The 20,959-nt window shown below is 42.2% G+C and overlaps 1 protein-coding gene across 1 annotated transcript in view; it reads left to right on the forward strand.

The window, feature by feature from the left end:
• The window catches only part of CCDC30 (coiled-coil domain containing 30), a gene marked incomplete at both ends in the record, with an annotated part of 78,037 nt that overhangs the window by 46,363 nt on the left and 10,715 nt on the right, over positions 1-20,959 (forward strand). Inside the window, 2 exons of the mRNA XM_079698213.1 lie at positions 9,060-9,172; positions 18,525-18,666. Coding sequence (XP_079554339.1) covers positions 9,060-9,172; positions 18,525-18,666 — 255 coding nt within the window. The remainder of the gene's footprint in view (positions 1-9,059; positions 9,173-18,524; positions 18,667-20,959) is intronic.

Consider the following 20,959-nt stretch of genomic DNA (forward strand, 5'->3'; position numbering starts at 1 on the left):
AAACAAAGAAAACAATAGCAAAGATCAATAAAACTAAAAGCTGTTTCTTTGAGAAGATAAACAAAATTGATAAATCTTTACCCAGACTCATCAAGAAAAAGAGGGAGAAGACTCAAATCAATAAAATTAGAAATGAAAAAGAAGTTACAACAGACACTGCAGAAATACAAAGCATCCTAAGAGACTACTACAAGCAACTATATGCCAATAAAATGGACAATGTTGAAGAAATGGACAAATTCTTTGAAATGTATAACCTTCCAAGTCTGAACCAGGAAGAAATAGAAAATGTGAACAAACCAATCACAAGTAATGAAATTGAAACTGTGATTAAAAATCTTCCAACAAACAAAAGTCCTGGACCAGATGGCTTCACAGGTGAATTCTATCAAACATTTAGAGAAGAGCTAACACCCACCCTTCTCAAACTCTTCCAAAAAATTGCAGAGGAAGGAACACTCCCAAACTCATTCTATGAGGCCACCATCTCCCTGATACCAAAGCCAGACAAAGATACTACAAAAAAAGAAAATTACAGACCGGTATCACTGATGAATACACATGCAAAAATCCTCAACAAAATCCAACAACACATTAAAAGGATCATACACCATGATCAAGTAGGATTTACCCCAGGGATGCAAGGATTCTTCAATATACTCAAATCAATCAATGTGATACACCATATTAACAAATTGAAGAATAAAAACCATATGATCATCTCAATAGATGCAGAAAAAGCTTTTGACAAAATTCAACACCCATTTATGATAAAAACTCTCCAGAAAGTTGGCATAGTGGGAACCTACCTCAACACAATAAAGGCCATATACGACAATCCCACAAAAAACATCATTCTCAATGGTGAAAACTGAAAGCATTTCCTCTAAGATCTGGAACAAGGCAAGGATGTCCACTCTCACCACCATTATTCAACATAGTTTTGGAAGTCCTAGCCATGGCAATCAGAGAAGAAAAAGAAATAAAAGGAATACAAATTGGAAAAGGAGTAAAACTGTCACTGTTTGCAGATGACATGATACTATACATAGAGAATCCTAAAGGTGCCACCAGAAAACTACTAGAGCTAATTGATGAATCTGGTAAAGTTGCAGGATACGAAATTAATGCACAGAAATCTCTTGCATTCCTAGACACTAACAACGAAAGGTCAGAAAGAGAAATTAAGGAAACAATCCCGTTCACCACTGCAACAAAAAGAATAAAATACCTAGGAATAAACCTACCTAAGGAGGTAAAAGACCTGTACTCAGAAAACTATATGACACTGATGAAAATAATCAAAGATGACACAAACAGATGGAGAGGTATACCATGTTCTTGGATTAGAAGAATCCATATTGTGAAAATATTGGACTATACTACCCAAAGCAATCTACAGATTCAATGCAATCCCTATCAAATTACCGGTGACATTTTTTACAGAACTGGAGCAAAAAAATCTCAAAATTTGTATGGAGACACAAAACACGCCAAAGCAGTCTTGAGGGAAAAAAGTGGAGCTGGAGGAATCAGACTCCCTCACTTCAGACTACCCTATAAAGCTACAGTAATCAAGAGAATATGGTACTGGCACAAAAAGAGAAATATAGATCAATGGAACAGGATAGAAAGCCCAGAGATAAACCCATGCACCTATTGTCAACTAATCTATGACAAAGGATGCAAGGATATACAATGGAGAAAAGACAGTCTCTTGAATAAGTGGTGCTGGGAAAACTGGACAGCTACATGTAAAAGAATGAAATTAGAACACTTCCTAACACCATACACAAAAATAAACTCAAAATGGATTAGAGACCTAAATTTAAGACCAGACACTATAAAACTCTTAGAGGAAAACACAGGAAGAACACTTTTTGACATAAATCACAGCAAGCTGTTTTTTGATCTACCTCCTAGAGAAATGGAAATAAAAACAAAAATAAACAAATGGGACCTAATGAAACTTTGAAGCTTTTGCAAAGCAAAGGAAACTGCAAACAAGACGAAAAGACAGCCCTCAGAATGGGAGAAATATTTGCAAACTAATCAACAGACAAAGGATTAATCTCCAAAATATATAAACAGCTCATGCAGCTCAATATTAAAAACAACAAACAACCCAATCAAGAAAGGTCAGAAGACCTAAATAGACATTTCTCCAAAAAAGACATACAGATGGCCAAGAAGCACATGAAAAGCTGCTCAACATCACTAATTATTAGAGAAATGAAAATCAAAACTACAATGGGGTATCACCTCACACCAGTTAGAATGGGCGTCATCAGAAAATCTACAGACAACAGATGCTGGAGAGGGTGTGGAGAAAAGGGCACCCTCTTGCATGGTTGGTGGGAATGTAAATTGATACAGCCACTATGGAGAACAGTATGGAGGTTCCCTCAGAAACTAAAAATAGAATTACCATATGACCCAGCAATCCCATTACTGGGCATATACCCAGAGAAAACCATAATTCAAAAAGACACATGCACCCCAATGTTCATTGCAGCACTATTTACAATCGCCATGTCATGGAAGCAACCTAAATGCCCATCGACAGATGAATGGATAAAGAAGATGTGGTACATATATACAATGGAATATTACTCAGCCATAACAAGGAACGAAATTGGGTCATTTGTAGAGACGTGGATGGATCTAGAGACTGTCATACAGAATGAATAAGTCAGAATGAGAAAAACAAATATCGTATATTAACGCATATATGTGGAACCTAGAAAAATGGTATAGATGAACCAGTTTGCAGGGCAGAAATAGAGACACAGATGTAGAGAACAAACATATGGACACCTAGGGTGGAAAGCGACGGGGGGTGGGTGGGGGGGCGCTGGTGGTGGGATGAATTGGGAGATTGGGATTGACATATATACACTAATTTTTTTAAAATAGATAACTAAAAAGAACCTGCTGTATAAAAAATAATAAAATAAAATTAAAAAATTTTAAAAAAATAAATGAAGAATAGTATGCTTTCCTCTTAAAGGACGCACTATCACTCATATAAATGAAGATGAAATCACACAACTCAGATTGGGACTTGAACCCAGCCAAAACCCATATTGGGACTTGAACCCACTATCTTAATTGAGATCACACACCTGGTCTCAGGAATTAATGAAGCTGAGGTTCTTCGGTTTCGTCTCAGAAAGAAGTCAGTGGATAACAAAGTGATAGGTAAGAAATGGATTTATTTAGAGAGAAACATATTCCATAGACAGAATGCAATCCATCTCAAAAGGCCAGAGCGGCCCTGGGAGAAACTCACTCCACAGACAGAGTGTGGGTCATCTCGGAAGGTGAGAGGCCCCGAAATATGGCGTGGTTAATTTTTATAGGCTGAGTAATTTCATAGGCTAATGAGTGGGAGGATTATTCCAACTATTTTGGAGAAGGGACAGGGATTTGCAGGAATTGGGCGACTGCCCACTTTTTGGACTTTTATGGTTGGCCTCAGAACTGTCACAGCACCTTTGGTGTGTCACTTAGCTAATTACAACGAGCACATAATGAGGCTCAAAGTCTACTGGAAGTCAAATCTTCTGCCATCTTTGACCTAATCGATTCCAACCAGTTTTTGTCATACCCTCAACAGCTATGTCATTCTTTTAAAGGTTGTGCCCTGCCTCCTGTTTCATTGATACACTTAACTTCTCAGAGTCCCAGCAGCATCTGTGGTCATTTGGGGGTAATGTTAATTGCTGCTTCTTCAGTCTCAATCCACATGGATATACTAACTTTAAAACTTAATTATAAGTTAACTACCAATAATACAATAACACATGTTTTGCCAATGAGATATACGTTTGAAAAGCCACTCCCATTCCAGCTCTTGGTTTCTTTCCCATATTCTGGCTCTGAGAGAAACAGCATCATATATCAATCAATGGTTAAAAGTTTAGACATCATCTTATCAGACATCACTGAACCTCAAAAGATGTTTTCACCTAGCCAGCATCATAACTACATCTTCCATAGGTCTTTCCACTGTTTTGCAGTTTGTTTTTTTTTTTACTGGATAGTGGGATATAGGGTGAGACCAATGACTCTCATATATATGAGCCTTTGTCTTTGTTTCACTTCTCTTACTGTAAAATGATTTTCTTGGTCAGAAGCCATGTTGGGTGGTAGTATATCATGACAAGAAATAAAGAATTTGGTAAGTCCACAGATGGTGGTCCTGGCAAAAGCACTGTGGACAGAGAAAGCAAATCCATACCTAAAATGAGTGTTTCCTTATAAAATAGATAACTAATGAGAACCTACTCTATAGCACAGGAAACTCTACTCAGTGCTCTGTGGTGACCTAAATGGGAAGGAAATCTAAAAAAGAGTGGATATATATGTACGTATGACTGAATCACTTTGCTGTACAGCAAGAAACTAACAACATTGTAAATCAACTCTACTCCAATAAAAATTAATGAAAAGAACAAAAATAAAATACAATGAGTGTCTCTTTCACTGAGGACAAATTGTTGTTCTCTGCATGGTGGAAGGGGTCCAGTATAATAAACCTGCTACCAGGTGACTGCCTGACCCCCCAGTGGATGGTGCCATAACAGTTGCTCAACATTGATCTGTGCTTTTAGCAAGTTGAGTGGATTAGGCTTGGTGACTCCTTATAAAATATATTCCTGGGCTTCCCTCGTGGCGCAGTGGTTGGGAGTCCGCCTGCCGATGCAGGGGACACGGGTTCCTGCCCCGGTCTGGGAGGATCCCACATGCCGTGGAGCGGCTGGGCCCGTGAGCCATGGCCGCTGAGCCTGCGCGTCTGGAGCCTGTGCTCCGCAACGGAAGAGGCCACAACAGTGAGAAGCCCGCGTACCGCAAAAAAAAAAAAAAAAAAAAAAAAAAAAAAAAAAATATATTCCTGCCCCCATGCACTTTGTACATGAGCCCACTGAGTGAGCAAATAGAGGATAGAAAAAGAGGCTAAGTGACATCCAGAATGTACTATTTTTTCCACCTGATTATTGAGAGCCACCTCTTCTGTGGAAGCCCTCTGCTGAGCAGAAACACATGTAACACATATATGTTCACACTCTAGGCCTGTGCTGTCTAATATTGTGTCAACTAGCTACATGTGGCTATCTAAGTTAATTAAAATTACATAAAATTAAAAATTCAGTTCCTCAGACACACTAGGCACGTTTCATGTGCTCAGTAGCCACGGGTGGCAAGTGACCACCATGTTGGAGAGTGCAGACATAGAACATTTCCACCGATTGGACAGCATTTCTAGTCCAGGCCCCTTTTCCAGGCCTCTTTTTCATCAGTCCTCCAATATTATTCTTTCCAAATCCCTGATCATCTGGCCAAACTATTAGAAACTTTCTATAAATTAGCATAGGTCCATGCCTCTGGACATCTCCCTTTCCAGGCAAAGTGAACACAAGCTTTGCCCAGTGAGACTTCCTTTCCCCCTGGTCTTAAGGGCTACCCCTCAGTTGGGGCTGTATGCCACAGCAGCCCTACTTTTTTTTTCTTTCTTTTTTTTTTTTTTTTTGCGGTACTTGGACCTCTCACTGCCATGGCCTCTCCCGTTGTGGAACACAGGCTCCGGACGCGCAGGCCCAGCAGCCATGGCTCACAGGCCCAGCCGCTCCGTGGCACGTGGGATGCTCCCGACCGGGGCATGAACCCGTGTCCCTCTGCATCGACAGGTGGACTCTCAACCACTGTGCCACCAGGGAAGCCCAGCCCTACTTTTTTTTTTTAAACATCTTTATTGGAATATAATTGCTTTACAATGTTGTGTTTGTTTCTACTGTATAACAAAGTGAATCAGCTAACATAAACATATATCCCCATATCCCCTCCTTTTTGCGTCTCCCTCCCATCCTCCCTATCCCACCCCTCTGGATGGTCACAAAGCACTCAGCTGATCTCCCTGTGCTATGCAGTTGCTTCCCACTAGCTATCTATTTTACGTTTGGTAGTGTATATTTGTCAATGCTACTCTCTCACTTTGTCCCAGCTTAGTGGTTGCTGCATATTGTACAGAATCATATGTACATCAGGCCCGAATTTATTCTTCCTTGGCTAACTGGTCATAGAGAGCTCCTCATTAGGCCATAGGTTTGGGTTGAGAGAGGTGGTGATGCAATAGAAGTAAGTACCACTTGCTAATGCAGCTTGGAACCTTAAGGACATGCTTGGGCTCAGTATTTTACATAGCAATTCTGTTTGAGGATGGAGTACTACTGCACATGCCCAGCTCAATGCTCAGTGAATAATAGAACACCTCATTTCAGGAAGGACAGCTCAGGTTACTCAATACTTGATTTCTCAAGGCCAACCATTCAGACTCCACCAGGGCCAGTCACAGGCAAGGACCTTTCTCAAAAGGCAAAGCGTTATTATGGGAGGGGAGATGACTTTCCTCCCAAATCATAACATTAAACTACAGTTTTCCAGAGGCTCTATATTGCTTCCTCAGCTGCCATGGAAACTTGGAGCAACTTTGGGTCTGCTGGGTTATAAAGCCCAAGTGGCAAAGCAGTTTGCACCGCAGCCTGGCACAGCACAGATCTTTGTCTTGCTTTGGGCACCACTAAAACCATACAGCCTTGAAGGTTGCTTGATAAATGGGTTGAAGGCAAAGGTGGTATAAGTTGATATAAGTATAAGTATAAGACTCTGAAGAGGCATTCCAAGCACTTGGCCTTTTCTACCATCAATAGCCCTCACGCCTCAGGTCAGAAAGCCAACAGAGAATCTGCTATTCCAGATTGTCTAGTTTGACTATACATTCAAGAATTGGGGAGAAATCACCGAGGAGATTCACAAACCCACTAGGCCCATCATGAAACCTACACTGAGCCAATGAATCACTGCAGACATACTCTAAGACACTCTGTGTGTTCAAACTCCATTTTCCACCTTACTTCCTTAAGCCCCCACTCTGAATTGTGAACCTCAGTCTCATTTTGGGTTCCAAGGTATTAATGTTGACTGAGAACCACTGTACTGTATGTAATTCCCCCAAAGTCTAGATAGTTCCCTTTCTCCAATGCCCAGTCACCTAGGTAAAAGGCCACAGGCATCTTTGGGGAAGGCTTGGGAGAAGACCATATGCTTGTGGCAGCGTCACACACAAGGTTCTTCCTGAAGACAACCTAGCAAAAGGACCCTGGGTCTGAACTGACTCAGGTCTGGGGATTGAGTAAGAGGCCATTACTCTCCATTGTTGTCATTCAAATTGGGCCTCTGTTCACCAGACCCAGGTGCATTTATTTACTTATTCATTTATTTAAAAATATAACTCAAGTAAAACTTTAATAGGCTGTTCATCTATTTTAGTCCTGTAATCACTGTGAGCAATTAACTCCAACCAAAGATCGCTACGAGTCAAACCATTTGGTTAAATCTCTGGCCCTATTATCTAATAAGAGTAATAATGCCCACCTTGTATCAGGGGGTTAAACATTGCCACTTGATCTCTGACACGCTGCAGTACCATCGTCCCCACTAAAATCAGGGCTTCAGTGTTGGCATCTCCCACCATCATCCTCAGTAGGAGAGCATTATAGAGCATTTCAGGAAATCTGGTGCTCCCCTCACCAGTGTATTTGGCAAAGCCTCGGGGAAAGGAGTGTCTTCTGAGTGACGTGCGGGTCAGAGTGACGAGGTGGGTGAGCAGGTCGCCCATGACAAATCTACTCCGAACTTCCTATCTACTTAAGACTTTGGCTTCTTTCCTCTCTTATACCAAGGAAGTGTGGCATCTTAATGTCATTTAACACAGGTCACTGTTGGGTCCAAGTTTCAGTCCACCAACCAAGCAAACTATTAAAGTCATGTTAGACGTTAAAATCAACACATTAAATCCTGAAACTCTGGTAAGCGCATCCATGTCAATAAATTCAGCCTATTCAACATTATATTCCTTTCTCCCTAGTGTAATGCCCTACGAATACAGTCCTACCTGTATTCCTCAGGTTTCTGCCAATTTAATTTGGCAGAATCTTTCCATTCTTTCAATATGGCAGTCCTCCTAGGTCAGTCCCTATACTCAACCCCCTCTCCCCAGGATGGGCTGGGATCTGACTCTAGTTGTAGGATTGGAGGCAAAGAGAAGCGGTAGTGGTATAGGGTGGGTGTTAAGAATAATAGGTATCCTTGCACAGGTAGCTGCCTCAGGTGGAGTCAGTAGAGTCCTCGATGCAAGGGTGGTTAATCTCCTGAGACAGCAGGACTGCTTATGCTGCTAAGAGGGGCTCAGTAGGATTTCTTGGTCCAGGGTGCTCAAAGTTATTGGAATCCTGTCAGATGTTCTCGTTCCCAATTCTCAGATTTGCATGTATTTCCAAATAAAGCACTATTTTTCACGTAAGAGATGTGGCAAGTCTACAAAATCAACTTATGCTGCAATTCTGCCACCTACCTGATGAAATTTGGGTTTTGGATATATTGTCCTGCTGCCTATATGAAGGATGTGCTCTGGGTCTCTGAGTATGCCTTGTTCCAATAATTAAATCCCAAGCTGGACATTTTCTCCTCTTCGGCTCATTAACATGGGCAGGTGTGGCTCGCCACCCCACACTCCTTGGAGTTCTCAGTGCCTCTGTAACTTTGTAGCAGTCCTGTGGTCTGCCAGAGCACTTCACCACAGGCAACTACATTATAATTTAATCAACTTTTTTGTCATGGATTGCTAGTATTAGTGACAAGATGAAACTGCCTTCAAATCCGACCAGCTCAGACACCAAGTCCAGACTCCCTGGAGCCACTTCTAGAACCAAATACTTTATTAGTCAGGGTTAGGTCAGGAAAACAGCTTTCACTCTACTTCAAGCTGGAAAACCTTCTATATGTGGAATTAAATGCTCACAAATCTACTGGAAAGGTTGGGGGAACAAAAGTCAAGGAAAAGAGCTATTGGCTCTCGGGAATTCTGGAAGTGCAAAACCACAGGAAGCTACTCCGGTTTCCATAAGCCTTTTTCAGCAGAAAAGCTTTGCCAGTTTACATTTCGTCAACATCAAACCTGTATTCAGCAGAGTATTCCCATTTTTTTAAATGTTTTTCAGCATCTCAAGAGCAACCAGGAACTGTCAGAGAAGCTGTCTGGGTTGCAGCAGGAGAAGGAAGCTCTACGTGAAGAGTATGGGCAATTTTTGAAGCAGCTTGATGTCCATGTGAGGTAAACAAAAACAAGTTCCCTTTAGAAGACTGAGCTACTTCTTAGGGAGCCAGAGCAGGGAATGCTCGCAGAAGTGACCTTTCAAGAACGCCAACACCGTTTTCCTTCGTTCCCAGAAGTTCTATCTATAGGGCTTTTCCTAGGGAGATGTGGGGCCTCATTTCTTCCCAAGAGAGGGAGGGGGAAGGGAATTACTATTTATTGAGCTCTAGTGGTATCTAACATCTTGCTCTTCCCCAAATATACCCCCTCACTTGCCTTCAGCCTTCTTTTTCCCTCGCGTACTTTCCTCGGTCTGGACCACGCTCTCCCTATTTCAACTCTTCATTCTCAACCTAGGAGTCACCTCCTCAAGAAGCCTTTCTTGACACCTCCGGCCTGGGTTGAGTGAGGTGTCACTCTTTGTGTTCCTGTAGCCCTTTGTACATGGCTCTCTGTAATTATTTAAGAGCTTGCCATGTTGTTTTGAAATAACGTGACTCACACCTGTCTTCCTCACCAGACTGTAGGTTTTAAAGGACATGGGCCATGGTCTTACTCATCCTTTTATCCATAGTCCCTGGTATATAACAGGTGCTCAATAAAAATTTATGTTCCCAAACTACCTGCTCTTTCTTCCATTCCCTGGTCATCATCCTACCAGATTCCTCCCGCCCTCCTCCTCTCTGAAGTGTAGCTTAGTAGTTCAGAGTATGTACTCTGGAGCCATATTGTTTGGGTATAATTACTGGTTCTACTAGGAACTAGCTGTGACCTTGGGCAAGTTAAATAACCTCTCTGTGCCTGAGGTATCTCATCTTTAATATGGACAAAATAGTCATTCCTATCGCATAAAGTTGTTATGAGAGCTAACTGAATGAATATATGTAAAGCATTTACTTAGAACAGTGTCTAGCACACAGCTGTTATTATTATTATATCTACTTATTTTTAGTTTTTCTCCATGACCCACCTCTCTGCTCCTAGCTCTGCATCCCTCTGCTCTATTCTTTCTATAGGTTGAAGTTTCTTATTCTCTTATGTTCTCACTCACCTACTATGTTTATGGTAGTTATGATAGTGATTTAAAAACCATTTTCTGAAACTCTAGACGTGTGGTTGAAAAGCAACACTGTTTTAATCAGTGTATTTCATTCCTTGACCAGTGGTCAGCACCAAGCAAGAACTTTAGCAAAACTGCTCAGGTTAATTCTAGGCCTACTGGAATCAACCCTCACAACATAGCCCAGATTTAGTTAAGAATTACCCACTGGTCCTGTGATTGATGTTTTTATTCAAAGTAACACATAAAAAACCATTTTTGTACATATATTTTTCATTTTAAAACTTATTTTTATAGAGTAAATTCCTGGGTGTAGAATTACTAGTCCAAAAGCTGGAGCTGTGGATCATAAAATGTATTATCAAACATTCAGAAGAGGGCTTCCCTGGTGGTGCAGTGGTTGAGAGTCCGGCTGCCGATTCAGAGGACACGGGTTCGTGCCCCGGTCTGGGAGGATCCCACATGCCGCGGAGTGGCTGGGCCCGTGAGCCATGGCCGCTGAGCCTGCGCGTCCGGAGCCTGTGCTCCGCAACAGGAAAGGCCACGACAGTGAGAGGCCCATGTACCGCCAAACAAACAAACAAAAAACATTCAGAAGCATTCTACCAAAATTTTCTGCCGTCATTATATGAGTAGCAATTTCACCACATCCGAATTTGCATTGGGTGCTACTTTTGGTGGGGGAGGGCTCTGATGAAATTTTCCCCAGTGTTCTTTCTTTTAATTGAGGTATAATTTACATATACACAGATTTTAAATGTACAATTTGATGAGTTTTGACAAATGTATACGCCCACCTAACCACTAGCCCAATCAAGATACAGAACATTTCCATTATCCCTTGAATTTCTCTCCTACCTTTTTGCCGTCAGTCTGTATCTCTTGCTCCTCCACCTCCTCCCAGGCATCCACTCTTCTGATTTCTGCTTCTCCTAGAATTTCATCAAAATGGAATTATACTGCGTGTAATCTTTTGTGTCTGACTTTTTTTTTAATAAATTTATTTATTTTTGGTTGCGTTGGGTCTTCGTTGCTGTGCGTGGGTTTTCTCTAGTTGCGGCGAGTGGGGGCTACTCTTCGTTGCGGTGCGTGGGCTTCTCATTGTGGTGGCTTCTCTTGTTGCGGAGCACGGGCTCTAGGTGCTCGGGCTTCAGTAGTTGTGGCACGTGGGCTCAGTAGTTGTGGCTTGTGGGCTCTAGAGTACAGGCTCAATAGTTGTGGCGCACGGGCTTAGTTGCTCCGCGGCATGTGGGATCTTCCTGGACCAGGGCTCAAACCCGTGTCGCCTGCATTGGCAGGCGGATTCTTAACCACTGCACCACCAAGGAAGTCCTGTGTCTGACTTCTTTTGCTCAACTTATTCTATGATTTTTAATGCTCAGTTATAGACATTTCTTTGATGGCTAGTGGGGCTGAATAGTTTACCATATTATTTGTCCATACCTTTTAGGACAGTGGATGCTAACCCTAGCTGCACATGCATGGGCCCCAACATAGATTAATTAAATCAGAATCTGTGAGGATAGGGCTTAGGGATCAATACTCTTCTAAAATCATCCCCATGTGATTCTGATGGGCACCTAGGGTTGAAAACTACAACTTTAGGAAAGAAAATGGAAGGGATTGTCAAAACTCTAGGTTCATTTTTGTTTTCATTCCCCTGATCCCACTCCTGACCTTTACAAGCAATGCTTATTTTTTTCCATGTTTTCCCAGCTACTCTTCCAGAGGAACAAATTCCTTGCCTTTTTGAAATAAAAATAAATGAAAGACCATCTGGTTTTATATAAACATAAGCAAAAGTTGTCCTTAAATTTTAGAACATGAGTATTGTACTGTCTTATTGTATGAATTAACAAAGCCAAACAGAAACTTAGAAAATCCGCATGTTCTTCGGGCAAGTTGGCCAACAGAACTTCTGGCTAAACTAATAGGTGTGTCAAATAACCAGCCTGCTATGGAAGGGAAGGCTCTAAGCTCTCCCCAGCTGTACTGCATCCACATACTCTTCACACCATGTAGCACTACTGAAAGAAGCCTGAATATCATGCAATAGGAGCCAGTTAGGTCAAGTATAATACATTCACTTGATGGAACATAATACAGCTGTAAAAGATGGTGGCCATGGAGACTATATAACAACATGGGAAAATGCTGTGATATAATACATGAAAAGAGCATAAGATAATTTTAATGTAGACAGTGTTTTAAAAAAAGATGCTTATAAAAAGACTGGAAGGAAATACAAGAATATTATAATACTGATCATATGGAAGTTGCGTTTTTTCCCCAAATTGTCTATAATTTATAATCTTTAAAAAATAAATTAATATTTTAATAGTCCAAATGGCAGGATAAGAGAGACAACAGCTGTCTGGCATGGAAGCTGCAGACGTGGGTTTTAATATCCCAGGGCAGAAAGGGTAAAAGCAATTCCAGAAATACATGTTGTGTTTCAAATGATGTCAAAAATCAGAGGAACTGTGAACAGCTGGGAAACTCAGAGAACAACAGGTGTACTGTTAGATAGTGTTAAACCTCTGAAGCTATGGACCAGAGGATGCTGAAACCCGGTGATATCTTTTGCCAAGCTCTTCCTAGTATAAGGGAAAATGAGAACATTTATGAGATAGAAATATCTCCCTGTAAAGAACATAAGTCACAATCTGCAAGAATAGGTACCTCATATTATGTAGTGGGTGCTGCAAGGGCCACAGAACTGAACGGGTCTAAGGCAGTTTTATGAACCCAGGTATCTAGAGCAACTCCATTAGTTAGGATGTAGGTTGAGTTGCTGCAGCAGAGACACTGAATAAGAATGTCTTTAAAAAGGGAGGGTTTTCTTTCTTACCTAAAAGTGCAGGATGGATATGGTAGCTCCATGTTTCCGAAGTCTAGACTCCTTCCTTGTTGTTGCTCCAGCATCTTTAGCACTTAGCCACATAGTTCAGGTGGTTCGCTACCATATCCACATTTCTTCCAACAAGAAGGGAGAAAGAGGGGACAGCAAGGGCATTCCATTCTCCTGGAAGGCACACTACTTCCACTCCGGCTGTTGGCCAGGACTTATTCCCATAGCCTCATCTAACTGCAAGGAAAGCCAGAAAATGCAGTTCCTATTTGAGCAACCAAGTGCCAAGCTAAATCCGGGCCTCTATAATGACAGAAGAAGGAGAAAGTGGATTGGGGACAATACCCAGTCAGTCACTGCCACGTGCACTGACAATCTGGTGACAAGGCCCAGTATGCGTGTCTCTGGCCTACCAGAATTCAAACTTCTCCGCTTGGCATCTGGCTAACAGCTAAATTAATCTTCTAACGGAACAATATACAAAATGATTCTTTTTTTTAATTTTAATTTTATTTTTTTGGCTGCATTGGGTCTTGGTTGCTGCGCGCGGGCTTCTTCTCTAGTTGCCGCAAGCGGGAGCTACTCTTCGTTGCGGTGCGCGGGCTACTCATTGCATTGGCTTCTCTTGTTGCAGAGCACAGGCTCTAGGCATGCAGGCTTCAGTAGCTGTGGCTTGTGGGCTCTAGAGCGTGGGCTCAGTAGTTGTGGCACGCGGGCTTAGTTGCTCCGCGGCATGTGGGATCTTCCTGGACCAGGGATCAAACCCGTGTCCCCTGCATTGGCAGGCGGACTCTCAACCGCTGCGCCACCAGGGAAGTCCCTACAAAATGATTCTTTTATTTACAATCAGAAAGTAGGAGAGAGAGGGGCACTACTTTGGAAAATGGAAGAGTCTTGCAAAAACACATTTAGAGGTAAGATATAACTTACAAGAACCTAAGACTTTCTTGGAGTAGCTATTCCATCATAGTTTGACTAGAATTAGTATCTAAATAAGTCTGCTTTGCTCTTCCCCTCCCATCTGGTTCCTAGTTTTTATGTAAAACAAAATATCTCATCAAGAGAAATTGACAATATCCGGTTTGCCTGGCTTTGCTGGTATTATAGCACTGGGGCATAGTGGGAGATCACAGGCTCTGGAATCAGATTCTTCCCTGTAAAAGTAACTTCCCTCTGTGTCAGGAGTCCTCAAGACCACCCTCAGGTTTGGAGACTCATTAGGACTTACAGATCTTAGGAAAGCTTTTACACTCATGGTTATGGTTTATTACAGTGAAAGGATACAGATTAAAATCAGCAAAGGAAAAACGCATGCAGCGAGAGTTCAGGAGAGACAAGATGCAAGCCAACTTCCCATTGTCCTCTCCCCGTGGAGTAGTACGGGCAGTGCTTAATTCTCCCAGCAACGTCGTGTGGCAATATATATGAAGCATTCCCAGCCAGAGAAACTCACCTGAGCCTTGACATCCAGGGATTTAATCGGGGATTAGTCAGGAGGACAGAGAGCTCCTGTGATTGACCTTAACTACTTAGTCTCCAGTTCTCCAAACCGTGAAAAGTCAAACTGATCCAGCATGGCCCAGGCCCAAGGTGAACAAAAATGCATTCACCATGGATCATTTTGTTAGCATAAAATATCTGGTGTGGCCCAAAGCCACAGGTATACAGAGACATTATTATGAGGCAGGATATTCCAAGGGCTTAGAGGTTGTCTCCCAGGAGCCAGTCAAGGACTGGAAACCCAGACCCACTGAGTTTACTGCACAGAATCCATCTCCTGGGTCACAGAGTGAGGACGTCACCTTCACAAGTTTGCTTTAAAAACACTCGAGGTGTCTTGTGAAAAGCCTGGAGCACACGTTAGTTCCTTTCACTTAGGACTTCCTCCTGTTTGAGTGTCAGAGCCCCAGACAGTTGACATAGGGAAACTGCCCAGCATCATAGGCCTGAATGACTGTGCCCTCCGGTGCCTACACTGACGGAGAGCAGATGCTTCATTCGTTAAACACTTTTCCTTTCAGTTAAAAAGGCATTATTCAAATTTCTAGGCATTCAGGGAAATCAGAGGCTAGAGAGAGCATTAGAATACTGTTTTGTTTGTTTAGTTTTTCTGTTTTTAAGATATCAGGATGTAATTGACCACAGATAACAAAAAACCTGACTAATATATTTAAACAAACTTTTTTTATATAAAACAAGAAATCTGGAGGAAGGTGATTATGGAGATTGATTCAGAGGCTCAGTAGTGTCCTTAAGGACAGGCTCTTTCCCTCCTTCTCCTCTGCCATGCCTGGCGGGCTGTGGCTTTGTCCTTAGGCTTCACACCTCATGGTTACAAGGCAGCGACTGTAGCTGCAGGTAACAGCCTCGGCAGGAGGGCAGCCAGAGCAGAGAGAGAACTTTGCTCAAGTTCTCAGCTTTTCCTGAAATGCCCAGCAGGACTTACCTGTCTCACACACCCAATCCCCACCCCAACCCACCCTGCACACACCTGGGGCCCACCCACCTTCCTTGAGATCAAGAGGTCCTTATGGATACCTAAATGAACTTGAGTTCTGTTAGCAGAAATGAAGAAAGGCCATTCTGCCCTTACAGCCTGCCACAAGTAGTCTGTTTACAATGAAACAGAAGTAGTGAGGAGGTCCCCCAAGGGTTTCTCCCAAACTTTAGCCTTCATCAGAAGCCCCTGGAGGACCTAGTAAAACACAGATCCTCCTCGAGACTTTCTTATTCTGTAATTCTGCGATAGAGCCTGAGACTTTGCATCTCTAACAAGTTGCCAGGTGATGATGGTGTTGCTGGTCAGAACACAGTTTGAGAACCATTGCTATTGGCTTAGAGCAAACCTAGTTTAGGAACATTAGCTAGAGCAATGGTTTTCAGTAGGGGATAGTTTGCCTTCCAGGGCAAGGGGACACTTGGCAATGTCTGGAGACTTTTCAGGTTGTCACACTGTAGAAGGTGCTACTAGCATCTTGTGGGTGGAGGCCAAGGATGCCACTAAGCATTCTTCAAAGTACAGGTCAGCTCTCTACAAGAAAGAATTGTCTGGCCCAAAATGTCAGTAGTGCAGAAATCCTGGTTCAGAGTGATTTTGTGTTATTAGACCTCCTAGGTTTTATCTCGGAGAGGCAGCAGTGAGCGGTGGCACGAAGCTAGATCTTAATTCCCTGCCCAGGAATTGAACCTGGGTAGCCTGTATGAAAACCAGGAATCCTAGCCACCAGACCCCCTGGCTCTTGCCCCCAGTGAAAAATGCATTTCTCACAGAGGCAACAACTGTAAAAATGAGTACGAAGTTTATTATTAGAGACATACCACAACAACAAGTGGGAGAGCACACAGAGAAACAGTTTGTTTAGTTAAGATAGAAGCAAGGCAGAGATGCACACCCAGAGAGAAAGGGTGTGGGCGTCCTCCCTGATGAGGAGGAGTGCAGTAAAGAAGCGGTTAAATCATTTACATAGGGCAGTTCTTCCGGGTCTTTGTTTACCTTTGGCCAATTATCTGGTTTCTTTTTCCACACCTGACCTGCCCTAGCACCCTCCCCAACATGTGTGCGCAACTTTTTTCCAAGATGGATTCCAGCTCAGAGGCCTATGGGGCCGCCTTAGCATCACATATTATGGGATGGTGCCCCCTCCTTTTTGACCCCCAAGGAGGCTTTCTGCGCACATGTAGTGTCTCCCTTGCCCCAAGGATGGGAAATGTATGACCTCTTGATCTTTTCCTCAAACGGGGTTTAGCCCCTCTCTGTCCCTGCCATGACTGTTATCTTAAGGCATCCACAGGAGACAAAGCCTGGCTGTTTACCCTGTTTCTGCTGTTACTTCCATTTCGGAGAGCAAACAGGAGGCTGGCTGTAAATGCCTAACCTGGAGCCCACCTATCTCCTGTCTCAGGAAATGCAAACAGAAGGCTAGTTACTTGTAAGTGTCCGGCCGGAAGCCTACCCTTTTCTCACCCCAAGAAGTGTGAACAGGAGGCCAGTTGTAAATGGCTACCCTGGAGCCCATCTATTTCCTGCCTTAGGTTCAAAGTGAAAGTTCTTAATTTTTCATTTGAAGAAGCACTTTCTGAGTAACAATATTCTTATTTGGAAAGCACAATCATCTTCAGAGCAGTTTGCCTAGTGGTGGTATGCAGGCTTTAATCTATTTTCTTGTTTACTCAGATTAGCTGTTGTAGTAGCTTGTAATGGTAACTCAGATTTTTGTTGTCTTTTTAATAGCAGGTTTATTGAGATATAATTCACCTACCATACAATTCACCCACGGAAAGTGTACACATCAGAGGCTTTTAGTTGTACATCCATCGCCACAATCGATTTTAGAACATTTCATTACCCCAAAAAGAAACTCTTTAGCTATACCCCCCAGCCCCAGGCAATCACTAACCTACTTTCTTTCACTCTATATTTGTCTCTTCTGGACATTTCATCTGAATGGAATTGTAAAATATGTGGTCCCTTGTGACTGGCTTCATTCACCTAGCATAGTGCTTTCAAAGTTCATTCATGTTGTAGCATGTATCAGTACTTCATTCCTTTCTGTAGCGGAATAATGTTCCATTGTACAGATACTCCATATTTTGTTTATTGATTCATCAGTTGATGGAAACTTTGGTTGTTTTAACCTTTTGGCTGTTGTGAATAGTGCTACTATGAACATTCATGTACAAGTTTTTGTGTGGACATATATTTTCATTCCTCTTGGGTATAAACCTAGGAATGGAATTGCTAGGTCATATAGCTCTACGTATAACCATTTGAGAAACTGCCAAGGCTTTTTCCATTTGCCATTCCTACCAGCAGTGTATGAGTGTTCCAGTTTCTCCACATCCTTCTCAGCACTTGTTATTATCTTTCTTTTTTATTTTAGCCATTCTACTAGGTGTGAAGTGGCATCTCATTGTAATTTTGATTTGCATTTTCTTTATAGCTAATGATGTTGAACATCTTTTCATGCGTTTATTAGAGGTAAGTCAAATTTATGTCAGAATCAGAGTAAGAGTCTTGAGCAGAGACATATAGAATTGGCATTTAAAAGTCTAGACTCAAGGCAAGGACTGAGAGCAAACCCACTTATCTGAAAAATAGACAAGATAGAAGTAGTGGGTTATATCACTGTCCAAGGGTGTAGCCAAGAACTAGAAAATTTTAAATTAATGACTGAATTAATGGAGCAGGATTCCAAATTGTTAGATGTCAGGGATCAGAAGTCAAGGAGTTTCCTGAGTTGGGGATGACTGAATCTTGTGTTATTTAGGAGGTTGTACTTGGTCCACTCTCCCCACTTGGGGGGCAAGAAGTCCTGCAGATGTGAGGCAGGACAAGTCTCCATCTGTGGTGCCAGGCCCTGACAAAGCAAGAAGAGGAAACCCAAGAAAGGTGCATACTGAGGAGGGAAAGTAGTTTTCACTGTGTTCAGGTACACCTGTATTTAAATTTGCTTTTGTAGAAACTATAATGAGAAACATCACCACCACAAAGCCAAGCTTCGCAGAGTCAAGGATCGTTTAGTTCATGAAGTAGAACTCCGAGATGAGAGAATCAAACAACTTGAAAATGAGATTGGAGCCCTGCGGCAACAAATGGAAAAGGTGAGGGGAAAAGGTGGAGAGCTCACTGGTAATGCTGGTGTTGGTCATCTAGAGGAAGCCCACTCATCTTAATGTATTTGTGGCCTCTTCATAGCCCAGGTTTCCATTTCTTTTCTTTGCACCCCTTTCCAATTTGAGTAATTGTTTAAGCCCTGCCCCAAAGTGTGTAAGACTCATAGTGATGCTAGATCAAATTAGACACTGAAAATATTCTGCACTGCTGCTTAGGACTAATGTCTTGCCTTCAGATGAAAATATCTTCTTAATCACCCTGCAGCAGAGACTTCCAGACCACCCTCCGTAACTCATTCCTACTTTATGCAGCCTTCATTTTGCCTCACATTTCTGTCAGTTTTAAATGGCAGTGAAAACAGGTGACCCCTATTCTTTTATCAGTCCTTGACTAGGGACTTCAGGCTGTTTTCTAAATATCCCTGGTTTCTTTGTTTGTCTTGTCGCCCCTGTGTGACTTTCTAGTGTGTGGGTAGGAAGGAAATGGGACAGATGAATGGGATCAAATGACAAATGGCCTTGAGAGCATTAAACTACATCGATTCAAAATGGAGAGCAACTGGTTTGGCCAGGAATGTTTCCCTTCTGGAGATCCCCAGCCCATTTCAGAATTTTGAAAACATTGTCCTCAGTCTTAAATTACTCATTTCTTCACCCAGCAAATTTTCATCATACCACCACTATGTGCCAAGGATACCAAAACAGTTGATGTAAATTCAGTTATTCCATGGGCTATTATAGGACTCCAGGGTAAGAATCCTTAGATTACACACAGAAAACATTTGAGGATTATAACAGATGGGTCACCATTGTTGTGTTTTTAGTTTTAAAAAAATCCTCTTGTTCCTCTAAACTGTAGTAAAAAAGGAAAATATGTTAGATTTTGCAGTACCCTCCTATTTTGGCACTAATTCATCCAACTTTTGAAGACTCAGATCCACAACTAGGAAGACAATATAGAAAGTATAACAGAAGAAAGTAGCAACCCTGGTTCATGGGCCCCCCAGAAATATCATCAACCTATTCTGTATTACCCATTCTTACTTGTGATGCCTGCCTTCCACTTCCAGGCTTACATGGCAAAACCAGCCTCCTGCTTTCAGCAGGCATGTTTCCTGACTGTACTGTGTTCCAGTGTACCCACAAAATCCATGTCTACCCAGAACCTCAGAATGTGACCTAATTTGGATGTAAGGTGTTTTCGGCATAAACAGTTAAGATTAGGTCATACTGGATTAGTGTGAACCCTAAATCCGATATGACTAGTATTATTATAAGAAGAGGAAAAGACACACACAAAGACAGACACAGGGGAAGAAGGCTATGTGATGATAGAGGCAGAGATCGGAGTGATGAAGCCACAAGCCAAGAAACACCAAGGATTGCTAGCAACTACCAGCTAGGAGAGAGACGTGGAACAGATTCTCCCTCAGTGCCCCCAGAACTAACCCTGTCCACACCTTACTGGCCTCCAGAACTGTGAGAAAATAAATTCTTGTTGTTTTAAGCTGTGCAGTTTGTAGTAATTTGTTACAGCTGCCCTAGGAAACTAACACATCTGCCCAAAAAACCACAGGCCTCCATGAAATTAACTGGAGACTGCAAGTAAGCAGAGGCGAGGAAAGAGTGGTTGGTGTTGGCCTTGGACAGACTTGGATGCAAAGTCTAGCCCTGCCACTTGATAGTTCTGTGACCTTGCCCGAGTCCCTGTGCGTCATTTTCTTCCTCTGTAAAATGGGGAAATAATCCCTACCTCACAAGGTTTTTCTGAGGATTAAAATGCCTAACATGGGACCTGGCACATATAAATTTTCATAAATGTTATTTTCTCCTTAGTGTAAAATCTCTTAGAAGCATGTTAATCAGTAGATGTACCACAGTGGTACAAACCTGGAGCTCCTGATTTTACTTATTTTAGGGCCCGTGAACCAGAGCCCTGAGCATACAAAAGCTGGGCTCACTTTCTAAGCACCTAATCTCCAGAAAATAATGCCACTTTGGGGGGCTTCATTCCTTCAGCCTTCTCTTTATACAGTGAGCCAGCTGAGTCCTCTGACTGTGTGACCACCCAAACCAGATTTCCCCAAATACTTTATCCTATTATTATAGCAGATGTCCTGATTTTTTGGTTCCAAAAAATACAGTATTTCCAACAGACAGGGTGTCAGTAGCCTGCCCCACTCAATTTCCTTTCTAATCCGGTTATAACTGCACAGAGCATTATTTGTGGGGTAGCTGCTTATATTCTCAATCTTTATCATAAATATATTTAAATAATAGC

Source organism: Hyperoodon ampullatus, assembly GCF_949752795.1.
Source record: "Hyperoodon ampullatus genome assembly, chromosome: 2".
In the NCBI taxonomy this organism is placed as follows: Eukaryota; Metazoa; Chordata; class Mammalia; order Artiodactyla; family Ziphiidae; genus Hyperoodon; species Hyperoodon ampullatus.